Source organism: Melospiza melodia, chromosome 24, assembly GCF_035770615.1.
Source record: "Melospiza melodia melodia isolate bMelMel2 chromosome 24, bMelMel2.pri, whole genome shotgun sequence".
Lineage (NCBI taxonomy): Eukaryota > Metazoa > Chordata > Aves > Passeriformes > Passerellidae > Melospiza > Melospiza melodia.
The window spans coordinates 12723782-12737695 of NC_086217.1; the positions used below are offsets into that span (position 1 = coordinate 12723782).

Genomic DNA, 13914 nt, shown 5'->3' on the forward strand with positions numbered 1-13914 from the left:
GCTAGGCTCTGTGCAGGGGGATTTGTAGAGACCTTTCCCTTTTCATTCGTCCTGTGGTCCATGGAAGGGAAACATCTTGAACTTTAGTCAGAGCTCCCCTTCTGTTCTCTCATCTGGGAGAAGGCAGGTGAAAGGACAAAGCTGCTCTGTAAAGATAGGAGATGGTTAAGGTACTTTGTAAAATAATGTGCCTTTGGGGCTGGGGATAGAGGAGCTTTTGCTCTAAGGTGACCTGGCAGTACACAGCACCCCTGTAGTGAGAAAGCTTGTTCTGAAATAACAGAGTTGTGGTGCATAGGATGTGACTGTGAATGAAGTGCTGTGGAGTGTGCAGTTCTTCCAGACATCATAGGAAAAAGAGAGCTTGGGTAAAGTAACAGTACAACTAATTGATCTAGTTTTTTGAGTATCTTTGTTGGGTTTGGAGGATATGTGAAAGGTTCGGGAAGAAATTTGTCTTTAGTGGTAATACATCTCTTTAAGGGTTCAGGCTGTATCATACAACTGCCAAAATTCACCACTTTTGCCCCAAATGCTGCATGTCACTCATGGCAGCTGTGGCCTCTTGGGATGCTTGGCACTTGATGTGCTCCCCTTGCAGAGAAGCCTGCACATAACCTGACTCTTGATTTTTCCAAAGCAGGTACTACCATAGTGTATCCAGCCATTCTGGTTTTTTTTCCAACATTTAATTTTCATCTTATCCCAGGTCCTAAGTTAGCAGTAGGTTATCCTCCACTCTAAAGATGGTGTTGGTTTAGTTGGCAAGGAAAAATGGATGATGTCTGAGGCAGTTATGTGGGCACATTTGCGCATTCAGATATTTATAAATCACTGAAATTTGTGCTGAAGCCAAATAGCAGAAGTGACTGCAGATGGTGGAATACCATATTGCCAATACTTCTGCTCTTTCCACCCTCTCCCTCCATTCAAGCTGACAAGTTTGGCACCACATTCATTACATTCGACCACTTACAATGAAGGGAGAACCTTTACGCTGCTAGCAGAACCAGGAAAAGAAGACCATTGTTGTTGACTTGTTTGCCAAGATACTTGGAATGAAAGAGCTGTCTGAAGTGAATGCTCCCAAAATCTGTGTGTATTTAGAGTATAGTGAGCACACAAATTGGCAGCAATGTGGAGTTTTTGGAACCCATAAAGACTTCAAGGCATTGCTTTGATTTTTTGTTGTTGCTGTTTTTGCTGGCGGCCTTCTCCTCATGTCCCTTGAAGTGTTTTATAATGTTCTGCTCTCCAGAGCTGATCAACCACAGGCTTCCCTGTTGTAGCACTTGGCTTTGAGTTCCTTGTAGCTCCAGTGGCTTGTTTGTGTTTTTTCTAGGCTGTCTGAGCTTTTCAGAGTTGCTTCTTAGCTTCTTTCTCCTCCCAGAAACAGGCAGTTTTGTAGTGCATTTCTGGAGTGGATTAGTGGAAAAAAAATCATTGATTGCTGTGTTAATTACTGGAAAGATTTAGCAGAAAGTAGGAGTACCAGTCACTGGAAAAGTCGAGGCAGCAGAGAGGGCAGGAGGCCATCCTCTGTCTACAGAGGAGCTACAGGACTCCACAGGCTTCCACATAAATACTTAGGTCTTCTAGTCAGATCTTAGAGTGCACTGAGTGTTTCCTCTGTCACATACCATGAGGCAGAAATCCAGATGAGCTGTTTGTTCTTTTCTTTGTCTCTGGTTCTCTTTCCATATCCCATTTATTAATGCCAGTTTGGGCAGTGTGTCTGGCGGGCTTGTTCGGTGAACCTGACTGCGACTCAGGCAGGATGAAACCTTCTCCCTTGGCAAGAGTCTGAATGCAATTTCAGAAAAAATTACTTCATCAGAGTCAGTTCATCAGAGGCATTTCCTGTGGCAGGCCTTGTGGTTATTGCGCTCACTGGCAAAGAAAATTGCAATTAATACTGAAATTCATCCAGCACAGAGGATGGCATTCACCTAAAAGTCTTAGTCTTCTCCATCCAGGATTTTATCATCTGACTGCATTCGGTAGCAATCTCACCTTCCCTTTGTGGTGAGGTCTGTTACATATGCTTGCCTCATGATGCTGGCTTCCAGGACAGCTGGGTTCTTTGGTCCAAGAGAGGCTTCTTGCACAACTGAATTTGGAGTGGAAGCCCTGCCCAGAATGTTCACTGCTACTGCCAGTTTTGAAGGCCAGATCTTTCTGATCTCAGCTATCAAGGTCTCAATGAATGTTCTTTGTACTTGGATGTCTTCGTAAGTAGCCTTCTCAAAACAATGGTTTTAAATCTTATCTTTGCCTTATGAATTTTAAAGGTCCCTTGCCCTAGCTGGATCAGATCTCCTCCATGTTGGCCACAGAATATCCATCTCTTCTGGCAGCCCACATTGGGCAGCTTTGTTCTCAGGTTATAAACTTGAACCTCTTGATCTGCCTCTTTCACCACGACTGTGGTGTTTATTTCTGTCTCAGCAATGCTGTGCAGTCTTGCTGGAGAAACTTTTGATCCACCGGCCTTCCAGTTGACTTTTCCAAGAGCTAGTTTATGTGTTTGGGGTGTGTATACTATGCAGTATTTCATGTTGGTAGCTTGGGTTTCTCCTTCCATGTGCGTGTTCCTTTGAAGTGCTTATGTTCTTATTCATCTTCCTAACATCAGTCTAGCAGCAGACCTGTGGCACTCTGATCTTCTCGGATTGTGTAACGGAAAGAATGCTGCTCCTTCTGGCAGCTGCAAGCTCCCTTCAGCAGCAGCCTCTGCCTGGCTGACAGCGTTGCTGCCAGGGCAGAGAACAGCTTCCCGACAATAATGTGCATCATCTGCAATGCTCTGTTCTAGGATTTTTTGCATATGTATGTCTGAGAAACAGGAAGTATTGAGGTGTTATTTGAGGAGGGTTCTGCCTGAAATATTTTCTTTGTTCTAGAGAACAAGTTACTAAAGCATGCAGTAAAACAAAGCAGAAATGTGTCTCTGCTGTATCACAGCTGGATTCACCAGGGACTGTTGTTCTGAAGTGGATATTTTAGTCATGGAATGTGAGATGCAGCAGCCCCAGTGCCACTCCACAGCCAGGCTGTCACAAGCCACGCTCACCACCGCAGTGTCCGAGTAGCCGTTCGCTATCTCTGGGTGAAACTGGAGTTACTCAGCTGTACTTTCAGACTGAATGGGGCTTGATGAGGTCTTCTGATCTCTGAAATAGAAAGTGTTCATTTAAACTTCTGCAACTGTAACCAAGTAGATGGATCAATCTGTGTTACATCTTTTTAAAATCTGAGGAGATTTGAAAAAGTAAGTATCATTTAGAATGATACTTATTAAATGAGAAGGGTAATAAGCAGGATATCGACTTCCTTTCCTTCTTGCCTCAGTGACTTTCTATTCCTTCAGAAGAAAGCTGTCCTGTGATTATGACCTTGGATGGGGCTCTTGAGACTTGCATGCTTAGTTCTTATTGCTGCTGCTGCCATCCTGTGTGACCTTGAGTAAGTTATCTCTTTAGGTCTCAGTTTTTCATCTGTATAAAAAAGAAAAGCCCCCAAAACCAGAAAGAAAAACAGGAAACCCACAAAAATAAAAACAACCCACAAACTCAAAGTATTTTTAGTTACATTGCATCTATATAATTGCACTACGGGACACCATTTTCAGTTGGATTTTTAGGTATTGGTGCAGTAAATATGACTGTATGTTGTAAATACATCTTGGACAGTGTGATTTGAACATTATGGTTCAATAGATTAATAGCATCTATTTCCCCAGTCAGAATGGCAGGTTTTTTGGCTGGAAATCAAAGCAGCAAGGAAGATAAAGGCTGGGTGTTGGAGTGTAGTAACTGACTGTTGGCTCAATCCTATTGTAGTAATTCTCTGCACATAAGTGAGTGGAGCTTTTTGAGTTACTTGTTTTGAACATCCTTTGATTCTTTTGGTCAACCTGGCAGGCTCCTAAGAGTTCTCAAAATCTGTTCTGATTCACAGATGTTCTTGCAGGAACCCTATGCAGTGAAGAACTGCAGAGTTGTTCTAGAAACGTTGTCAGATGCATTAGAACAACTTCAAACATTAGAGCAGCTGACACCTGGATACAGTTTTCAGGTGATGGCTTGCCCAGTGTTTTTGATCATTACATTCATAGGTGTTGGAGAATACTGAAGGCTTTGACTTTGGGCTCATGTGTTTTCATGGACAGAATCTAAAACCTTCTCATCTTTATGCCGAGACAGTCCTTGGACAGTGAATCATTCTACTGGCCTGCTTTTATTTTTTCATGTGAAAATGCTGCAGATTTAAATACTTCAGGTTACAAAAAACTCTGGGACAGTCCTGCCATGACTGGCTGCAGAATTCCCAGGTGAGGTGGAGCTGGCTGCCTTCTGTGCTGCAGCCTCAGGGAGTGCTGGGATTGGGGTGGTACCTGACAATTCCACACAAAGAAAGCTAGACCAAAGGCTCTGTGCATGAGCCAATAGTCTGTTTGAATTGGAGGAAAAAACCTTATTGGGTGGAGGTTTGGAAAGAAGGGACTCCATGTTGGCTGACCCCTAGGAACGGATAGGGGTGTAGGGAAGGGAGCCCTGGGGAGGGTGTTGCATTCTGTGTGCTGCAGGGCTGCTGTGTAGCCCCCTTAAGTTTCTTTCAATTAAGATTTTGAACTGAAACATTCAAACTGGTGTTCTGCCAGCTGTAGGAAATGGTTGTGAACGTGGATCCTGAAACTGTGAACTATGGTTATTTGACGACCTGTGAGTAAATAGGGTAGAGGTTTATATTGGGGCACAGTCTGTCTATATGTTTGTTTGTTGAGTGAGTCTGTCTAGCTCTTGGTCTGTATTTCTCACTCTTTCTCTCTTTGTGCCTCACACAGGCCCTGCCATGAATTTTCTCTGACCCCTTGGGGCCATTCCCACATAAGGCTTTGATGTGTGTGCCCAGAGCTTGATTGACAAGGAAGTTTCAGTGGCAGCAGCAGGGAAACGGAGAGAAAAGGGCAGGGCTTTGAACTAAAGGGCTTTGAGTTCTGAGTTTCTGTGCTTACTTATCTCCTTCAGAATGTTAATTATTTACCAAGATAATTGGTCGGGAGGCAAAAAAAAGAGAGGGGAGGTTATTAAAAAATTCCAACACTAACACACTACAAAAACCTCATTTTCCAACTTGCAGCTGGCATGAAAAGGATGTTGTGTGTAAAAGGGCTTGAGTGTATGTGTGTTGGGGGGGGCCTTTTTTTAAGGCACCCATTTCCTAAATAGACGAATGCTGCAGGAACATCAAAGCTCTTTTGAGAGTTTTTTCTGGGATTTCTAAACCATGTCTGGTACTTTGTAATTAAAAAAGTTTATGGAGAGCTGTCTTTGTGACTGGAACAGGCAACCTTAGGCCCTGTTGACTGAGGAATGAAATGTTAAAAGACCTAATAAATAATTATTTTGCTAAAATGTCAGTTCAAGGATGTGAATTTGCCTGGATGCTTCAGCAGGAGCTGAGTCTTGGAGCAGAGTGATAAATGTCTCCTGTTTCAGCCTTGCGTGATGTTGACTGTACTGCATGACGCAGCCTTCTGTGGCCTCTGGATTAATGTCAAAGAAATGCATAACACCATATGCTCCTCTGAAGCTTGGAGGCAGGAAGAGAGGTGAAGCTATTTCATTTTGCCTTCAGTTAATACAATTTTATTAGTCTCCATATTAGGCAGCAGTCCACAGCCTCCTCTGTGAAGATCAGGGTTCTTTTGAGCTCTGGTAATTGCTGTGCTGGATTGGGTCCAAGGACCATCATTCCAGTATCCAGCTTGGGCTGATGGTGGCAACAGAGGCTCAAGAAAACTCCAGAGCAGTCAGTCTGCCCTACACAGCTCCCAAGTACGTATGAGTGATACCAAGTGGGGCATTGCCTTGCTTTTATCTGGTTATTTATTTATTTATTTATTGGATCCGTGTCACAAGTTTAGTGTTACCATTTTGCCAGGGAAGATGTAGACTGTTAATTAACATGGCTGTACAGTTTCTGGCTACAGTGGTACTTCCCTCTTTTACACCATGATGATTTGGTTTTTCACCTGTCTCTTAGTACAAGGCTTCCTAAAAACTTAACAGAATTGTTTCAGCTAGTTATTCTTTATGTGGTATTATAGTGGCATATCATGCATGTAATAAATATGATGGTTATTTTTTCAGAATTCTTTCTGGAACAGTTGGTTATGCCATATCATATTAATCTTCTGTATATCATACCCTTTTAAAAATCTAAGCCTGAGCTTGCAATAGTGTCAGTTTTTAGAATGAAATTTAGTCAGTTTGTCTCTCTTGCTCTGTGTTTCCCTTGGTAACAGTTGGATTCACCACTGGGTGTGGTGTTGTAGTGCTTTGTAATGTATCGCTGAGTTTTGTTGAAGAGGTGGTGTGACACTGGGGCCACTGTAGGTGACAGAGCAACCTCCATAGGTAGGTCCCTCCTTGATACCTACAGGTGCATTTGTGATTCCTCAGTTGAACAGGGGGTGTGTGAGTCCAGTTTCACAGTTTCTCTGGTGCCCAGAAAAGGACCAAAAGATACTGAAGTGACCTGCATCTGGGGAGAGGTAGAGAGAGAGTCAAGGTTGTTCAGCCTGGAAAAAAAGAAGCTCTGTGGGGGTCTTGTCAATGTGTGTAGTAAAAGAGATGGAAACAGCTAGGAATGTGGTCCAGAGTTCTTAGCAGTGCCCTGTAAAAGGACAAGAGGAAATGGACACCAATTACAGGGACTTCCATTGAAATAAAAGAAAAAAAAATAACCACCAAACCCACTGGATAGAAAAAAATGTTTTGTTATGGCAATTATTCTGATAAGTAAGAACTAGGAGTTCAGGTTGGATTTATAAAAGAAAATACTTAATCCTGGAAAGGTGGTGAAACTAGATAAGTTTCAACTATAGATAGGGTGTAAATGTAATAAAATTATTTAGAATAGAGTTTGGAAAGGCATAGCTGAATTTTTCTTCTCTCGGTATCAGCCACTCAGAATATTCTTCATCATATTAATGTTATCTGCTCAGCAGTAGAGAATCTGGATGCAATACAATGGCCTGAGATATGAGGACAGAGGAGAAGGAATGGCAGGGCATTCCTGCAGTGAGCACTTGCTGTAGAGGTCTCATCACCTGTTTAGTGCATCAGATCATAACATTTTCCTTCATGTCTTACACTGAGCGGCCTGTGCTCTGCACAAGTTTTAAGTTTTCCTGAATTACAGATGGTTAGTGACCTTAACTTGAACTCCATGAATTTGTCTGTAGCTGTCTGACCTGCCTCTGATGTTCACAGTGAGCTGTGAAAGCATCTACAGACAGTGATACCTTCTTTTCCCCTTTTGCTTCAGGCTAACCTTTTCCCAACTGCTGTGATTCATTTTGGATGCAAGGAGCGCAGGGGTGAGTGAATTTCCTTTCTCATGCAGCTGACTGTGTAGTTCCTGCAGTAGAGTCAGTATTGCATCCTTTCTGTCAGAGTTCTTCTGTCAAAAGAAACTGCAGTCCTTGGGGATGAATGTCCCCATTCTGACTGGCAAAAGCTCTTCAGAGCTGGTTTGATCAGTCACCTTGAGCACAGATGTAGACATTGTACCTCTGCTATGGGATTTGATAGGCTGGGGAGTGGGCATCGTCTGCCCTGGGATCAAGAATGATGGAAGAATCACTCCATAGGAAAAAAAATCCCATTTGAAATGTTAACCAGACAAATGTCTATGAAATGCTTCTGCAGAGCTCCTGTGGTAGTGGACTGGCTGGGGATGGTAGAGCAGATCTGAATCTTTGGCATCTCTAGTTTATGCTTAGAATCCCTGTGGGGCCCAAAGGATGCCGTGGCTTCACAGAAAAGTTCCTGAGATGAGCACTGAAAGAAAATGTCAAGGTCTTGAGGTTTGAATGATGAAATAGAACACCTCTGAGTCGTGAAAGAAACAGGCATGGTTTAGTAATGTTCTGTGTCATTTGGAGGAAGGTGATGTAGGTTTACTCTAGTATACAGCAGGTATTTTTTTACAGCAGGTATTTATACAGCTGAGAGCTATGTGATACTGTGGTGATTGATGTATCTATGTTAACAAATCATTGATTTGATTTCATTTCTAAACAGCTTGTTACCTGAAATCAGACCTGCTGTGCTCTGCAGTTTCTCCTTCTGCAGCTGATTTATTGGTAGCCAGGTATGTTGGGGTTGAGTAGAGTTGCAAATACCTTAGTATTTCAGGAGTGGGAAGGATGAAATGAGCCCATCTTACTACAAAGAAAAGTGCTTTGAAGATACTAGGACTTCCTCCTGTCCAGAAGCAGTCGTAGTGTCATACTCGACTTCATAGCTTTGTGAGTCCTTTGCAAAGTAGGATTTCAGTGACTTAAGTAAATACCAGTGCTTCTACAATGGAAAAAGAAGAGCTTTTTCAATCTGACTTTAAAGGTGGTGGTGGTACAGGGGGCTATTATGAAAAATGAAGCTTAATTCTATTTGCTTATTTCCTTTCTCTGATGTTTGTCCAGATCATTAGTTCCTTCTGCTTCATCAACTTTAGCATCAGTGGTTCCATCCCTATCTGCACCAGAAGCGGGAAGTGACAAAGAGACCATTGAGCAGCCAGAAGCAGCCAGCACTCAGGGAGCTCCACAAGTGCTTAGAAAAGCCCCTGGGAAAATACCCAAATGGCTGAAGCTTCCAGGTATCAATGAATCATAGGAGAGCTCTGCTCCTTCTGAACTGCCCCAAAAGGCAGCCTCCTCTCTGCCAAACATGCTGGGTATTGATGGTGTTGGTGCAGATGTCAGCTTATGCTTGCAGGACATTTGGTTCACTGCTTGTCAGTCACAAATTTGTTGGTGACTTGAACCTCAGCCTTCATTGGAGAAGTATATGAATGCAGATTCTGAACAATGGGAAGTCTGATACCTAATCCACATGCTTGTAGCATTTTTAGCTGTGTTCTGCTCTTGGTATGCTGAGCTCTACACTCTGCCAGTGTAGTTCAAATACTAATGGGCAGGGTATTGTACATACCAAGGGCCCATGTAATCTGTTAAATCTTGGGCATAACTTTGCTTCTCCTGCTGTAGTCTTAGTACTTTTACTTTTCAATTTTTTTAGTTGGTCTTCTTTTTAATCTTCACTGCAAACCAGTAGGGTTTTTCCATAATTAAGATTGCAACCAAGTGTCCATTATAATTTTTTCTTGTTTTATTGAGAAATGAGTAAGTGATAATTCCATGTTAAGTGTTTTAATGGTGCTCTGTTTATTTTGTAGGTGGGAAGAGATGAAGCATCCTGGGCTGCTGGATCACTGAGTTGTCAGCTGTGCCTTCTTCTCCACGAACTTACTAAGAATGTGTAAAAGGTGTTGGTGGCCATGGAGAGATCTAATCTGTATGAACATTAGTTATAAAAAGAGAATGGCTATTTCAGATACCAGTTGCAGCTGGTGGAGGAGTGGAGGGCCTGCTTGTGGTCTTTGTGACTACAGAAGCAAGCTTAGATGTTAAATTTAAGGTTTCTTGCATGCAAATAACAAGAATAGAGAATTAAGGGGGACACGATTCCTATATACTTTCTGCAAAGGACTTTGTTTCTATCCATACTTTTAAATTCAAATCCTCTCAGTTCCACCTTCAGAGATCACTTGAGTCTAGCCTCAGTTCTAGTGGCAAGATAAAATCTGGTTCAGTTTTACCTATAATAGTTAAGTGGTGCCTAGAACAAGACTTCTTGCTGCTTCTTAGTGATTAGGGTTAGTGCTGCTGATAATTCTGGACATAGATGGCTGGAAAATAAATGAAGAGCAAGCACTTAAGTTACTTAAACCAGTTCAGATCAGTGAACATTCCTGTGAAGCACCCGAGCTGCTGCACTGTATTGTGTTCAGTTGCCAGAATCTTGTTAACAAGGAACACAGGTGTCTGTTCATGGAATGCCTGTTGAGCTTGTTTCAGCCCTAAGCTCTAGTTTTGTTTTCACTGTGTATAATTACCATCTGTAATTAGTTACAGCCAGGGAAAAAACATCCAGTTGAAGGGTCTCTTCAAATGACAGTTGATTGGTGGCCTGAGTATTCCCAGAGCAGGGTAGCTGTGCTCTGCACTGCAGTGGGTGTACAGGGACAAGGCTCAGTCCAGATCTTTGTCTCCTGCAGACGTGGGAGGACGAATGTTGGTTACAATTGTCCTTACACTGGAGATGAACTCTGTTGTGTCATGGCAGTCGTGGTGCTGGGTTTTATTTGAAGTCTTCTCCATGGATCAGTGATTTGTGGAGAGCTGGGGTTCCATGGTACAGTAATACCATGTTTTCCATTTTCCTTGTTTCCTCTCTGCACTACGTGTGCATCTGCACAATTTGTAGGTGTAATAAAGCAGAGTGGCCACGGGGGCCCTTTTGGTCAGTGCCTTTAATGTCTTCTTGCCCTGGCACTTGGTGTGTCTGTCAGTTCACAGGAACCTGCTCTCCTTTCAATTGGCCTGTCATGCCTCGTTCCCTTCCTCCCATTTTTTTCAACAAAGCAAAACGGAGCTTTGTACCATCTGAATGAACTTCAAAGTGGCTAGAAAGGGCACCCTGGGTTCCTGGCACTTGTCATTGTCTCCCTGCCTGGCCAACATTTCCCTTCAGGTCTAATTACTTCCAAATGCTCACAAATGCTTTGAAGAAACTTGGAAGGAGGGGGAGGCATGAAAGAAAGGTGGAAGAGGAAGAAGGAGACTCAAAGCAGAAGGAGTGCAGAATGCTTTAGCAAAAAAATTGATTGATTTCTTACTTGATACCCAGACGTGAACAGGGAACGTGAGAGCACTGTGTACAGCTCCTGCACTCAACCCTCCCTGTGGAAAGCAAGCCCTTCTGCCACTTGATAGGCTATAAAAGACATACCACAGCAAACAAAAAACCCCAGTCAAATAATGTTTAAAGTTTATTACTCTGTAGTGGATTAAGTGTGGGCTGAGCCCACGCTGCATATGACTGTTAGTATCTTGGTTCAGGTGCTGTGTCAGGCTCACTCATGTCACACAGATCAGAAGTAGAGCTGCCTTGCTGAATTTGTACAGGATATCCTGTGGGGAAACCAGGAGCTGTTGCTAGTGATAGGTGGTGAAATACTTGTGCTGGTGTTTTTGGTTTCCAGGATTGGAACATGCAGAAGCAGTGTGGTTGGGAGGAAGTTGCAGTGTGCCTTCAGTTGTGCTAGTCCTTATTTTTTGAAGAGCACAGGTGACATCAAATATTATGATCTGCTTAACTGATTTTCTTAGCTGCTCTAATTATGTCAGGTTTTGTAAAGGGTTAGGTCCATAACTATCCCCTGCAAGTACCTGACATGGAAAAACAAGTTTAGGTACACAAACAGTAATATCAATATTCCTGGGGCAGTTTCATGTGTTAAGTGTAAGGGCTTTGCATTGCTGTGTTCCCTCAGGCAGTTCTGCCCCTGCTTGTCCTTGGTGTAACTCAGCTGTCATCAAACCCAGTTTAACCACAGTAATGAAAAATTGCTACCTTCAATAGCTAGACAAGAGGTCTTATTCCCCTTCCCTATACAAAGAGTTACTTTTAGCTGCTGCTGCTGTTCAATTGCTGCTTTACTGTGGATGTCCACATCAGCAGTTCTCTGTGTGTCAGGGAAAGGATCTTGAGACTTTTTAGGGCAGCATCTTTGGCACTGCTGTTTCAGTAGGTGTCAGGGTGAAGGCAGAGACAGGGACCTGAAATGTGGAAAAGGCAAGGAAGTAGGAGTGAATTCTTTAAGGGGGACAGTACACCCCCACATTTAAAATGGTGAGCTCTTCACTAAAGGAGGGATTGCTACAAGGATTCCTGCCCTGCTGAAGAGCAGTACCTGCAGATACCCTTTTTTTTGCTATTGGCTTTTTTTTTTTACCAATAGTTGTGGGGCTGACAACTGAACTAGGTCAGTTCCTTCACTGCATGTGTTGTACAGCTGAACAGTTGTTTTGGCCGAGAAGCCGCAGTGCTGAGGGCTGGGCACTGCTTAGGCTGGTACTGTCACAGAACGTGTATGGACGGCAGTTTTTGTGAGGTTTCGTGGTGGTTGTCGTGAGGGATGACCCTGATAGCGCCTAGCTCACAGTGACCCACTGTTCCTGAGCCAAGGACTGCTGCTCTGGCTGCTGCTGCTGCTGCTGCAGCGGGGCAGCGCCGGAGCCCTCCGTGCAGCCAGCCCTGCGCTTCAGCAACGCCACTCGGGCTCCTGGCTCCTGCCCACATGTGTGAGGTTTCTTATTTCACAGTGCCCCCCTGCGCTGCCAGAGGGGCCAGCCTGTCCCGTGATGTGGGATTCTCACACATGCTGTTTGTTATTTTGTCCTTTTTTCCGTTCGTCCTACAAAGATTTAGGGAAGAGGGTGGGTGAGGGGGAAGCTCTGCAAGTCTTTGAAGCAACTTGACTTCTGATGATGAATTGCAGCAAAGAGCCTACACAAGGAAGGGAGACTTTTTTTTAAATTACTGATGTTTCTTTGTGAGAACAAATTTATAGCAGAGGGGGAGCAGCCTCTGAGGAGAATATTGAATGGTTAAAAGGTTTCAAGCATTCTTTGATGTCACAGCCCGAGACATACTGGAAGGTAGTGAGGAACAGACACTGTTTATTTATAAAATAAAGATCAGTTACCTGCTTTTGGCAAGAGCCTGTGAGTAAGCTCCTGTTAATGACCTATTCATTAGGAAGGCTTGGAGCTGCACCTGGAGCTGCTGTTACAGCTGCCTGCTTGAGGCAATGAGAGCCCGAAGGCTGGATGGTATTCCCATTAAGTCATTAAGTCTTTCCATGCATCTCTGTGAAGCAGCACCTCTTTCTCACATTAGCTGAGAAAGCAACAGCTTCTTACCATGTTGTAAAATACAGGCCTCTGTTACCAGAAGTAAGGCAGCAAGATGGAAACCAGTTATGTACTCAGCTGAACAAATTAAGCCTGTGGTACCCTCTTTTCAAAAATGGTATCTGACAGCATCGTTGCTTTGGGCTGTATTGTGCTTGGTAAAGGAGAGAGGAAACAGAAGCAAAATGGCAGAGGAAGAAAAAGCTGAGACTGTTTGTCCCAGAGTGTCTCTGAGGCTGAGACACGTGTCAGGCCAGGACTGTCTGCTGACAGGTGACATGTGCTCCAGGAGGCCTCTAGAAATCCAGAAGCTGCAATGAAAGAGGAGCAAGTGAGTCAGGACAGAGGCTGGGTTCTCAAAACAACTCCCGAAAGGACGAGGATTAGGCTGTTCAGCCCGTAGCCTCGTTCTGCTCCCATGCAGTTCAGGCGCACAGTTACATACCAACTGCGGCAATACTTTCTCCAGCTGTTCAATATCCACCTTGTTCAGGTCCTCTGCCTGGGCCTGCCGAGCTGCCCGTGCCGCTGCTTCTGCAGGGCGACGAAAGAAAGGGAAGGGCACTGAGGGGGTCCGGGAGCTGTCACACCTGGGGCGTCCCGTCCGGGACCCAGGGCCACTGTGCTGGGAGGAGGGAGGCGGCCCGGGGCCCTGGGAGGCTCCGCACGCCGGTCAGGGCTGGACGGGAGCAGCCGCAGGGCGGCCGGGTGCCGGGAGGAGCCGGGGCGGCCCTGCGCGCTCACCTCGCACGAAGACCTTCAGCAGCTCGGCCATCAGCAGCTGCGCGTCCGCGTTAACTGCAAGGACAAGGCGGTTACGGGAGGCGGGGGCCCGGCCCGGCCCGACCCGCCCAGCCGCCGCCGCCGCCCCGGTACCTCGGGTCCTCCCGTCCCGGAAATGGAGGCGGAGAAGCCGATCCACGGTGTCCTGCGGAGAGAGGAACGGGTGAGCGGGGCCGGGGCCTCGCCCGCCGCTCGGGGCCGCGCCCAGGGCCGCCGCACCTTCCTGAAGCCGCCGGCGCGGCCGCCCCGCTCCTCCATGGCCCGCGCGCGGCCGGGCCCGCCTCCCGGGGGCGCGCCGG

At 45.1% G+C, this 13914-nt stretch overlaps 2 protein-coding genes across 3 annotated transcripts in view; one reads left to right on the plus strand and one right to left on the minus strand.

Moving 5' to 3' along the window:
* The window catches only part of ASPSCR1 (ASPSCR1 tether for SLC2A4, UBX domain containing), a 35209-nt gene extending 22572 nt beyond the window's left edge, over positions 1–12637 (plus strand). Inside the window, exons 13-16 of the mRNA XM_063175923.1 lie at positions 7336–7387; positions 8094–8163; positions 8495–8670; positions 9250–12637. Coding sequence (XP_063031993.1) covers positions 7336–7387; positions 8094–8163; positions 8495–8670; positions 9250–9263 — 312 coding nt within the window. The 3' untranslated portion in view covers positions 9264–12637. The remainder of the gene's footprint in view (positions 1–7335; positions 7388–8093; positions 8164–8494; positions 8671–9249) is intronic.
* Positions 12579–13905, minus strand: CENPX (centromere protein X). Of its 2 annotated transcripts, none has more exons than XM_063175927.1 (5): positions 13835–13905; positions 13709–13760; positions 13577–13630; positions 13278–13366; positions 12579–13143 (listed from the first exon to the last, which is right to left on the minus strand). In XM_063175927.1, exons 1-5 carry the CDS (start codon positions 13871–13873, stop codon positions 13129–13131), a joined length of 249 nt encoding a protein of 82 aa, XP_063031997.1. In that variant the 5' UTR covers positions 13874–13905; the 3' UTR covers positions 12579–13128. The 2 variants fall into 2 exon arrangements, with proteins under 2 accessions (XP_063031997.1, XP_063031996.1); XM_063175926.1 differs by having other exon boundaries at positions 13278–13396.
* Between the last annotated feature and the right edge of the window lie 9 nt (positions 13906–13914).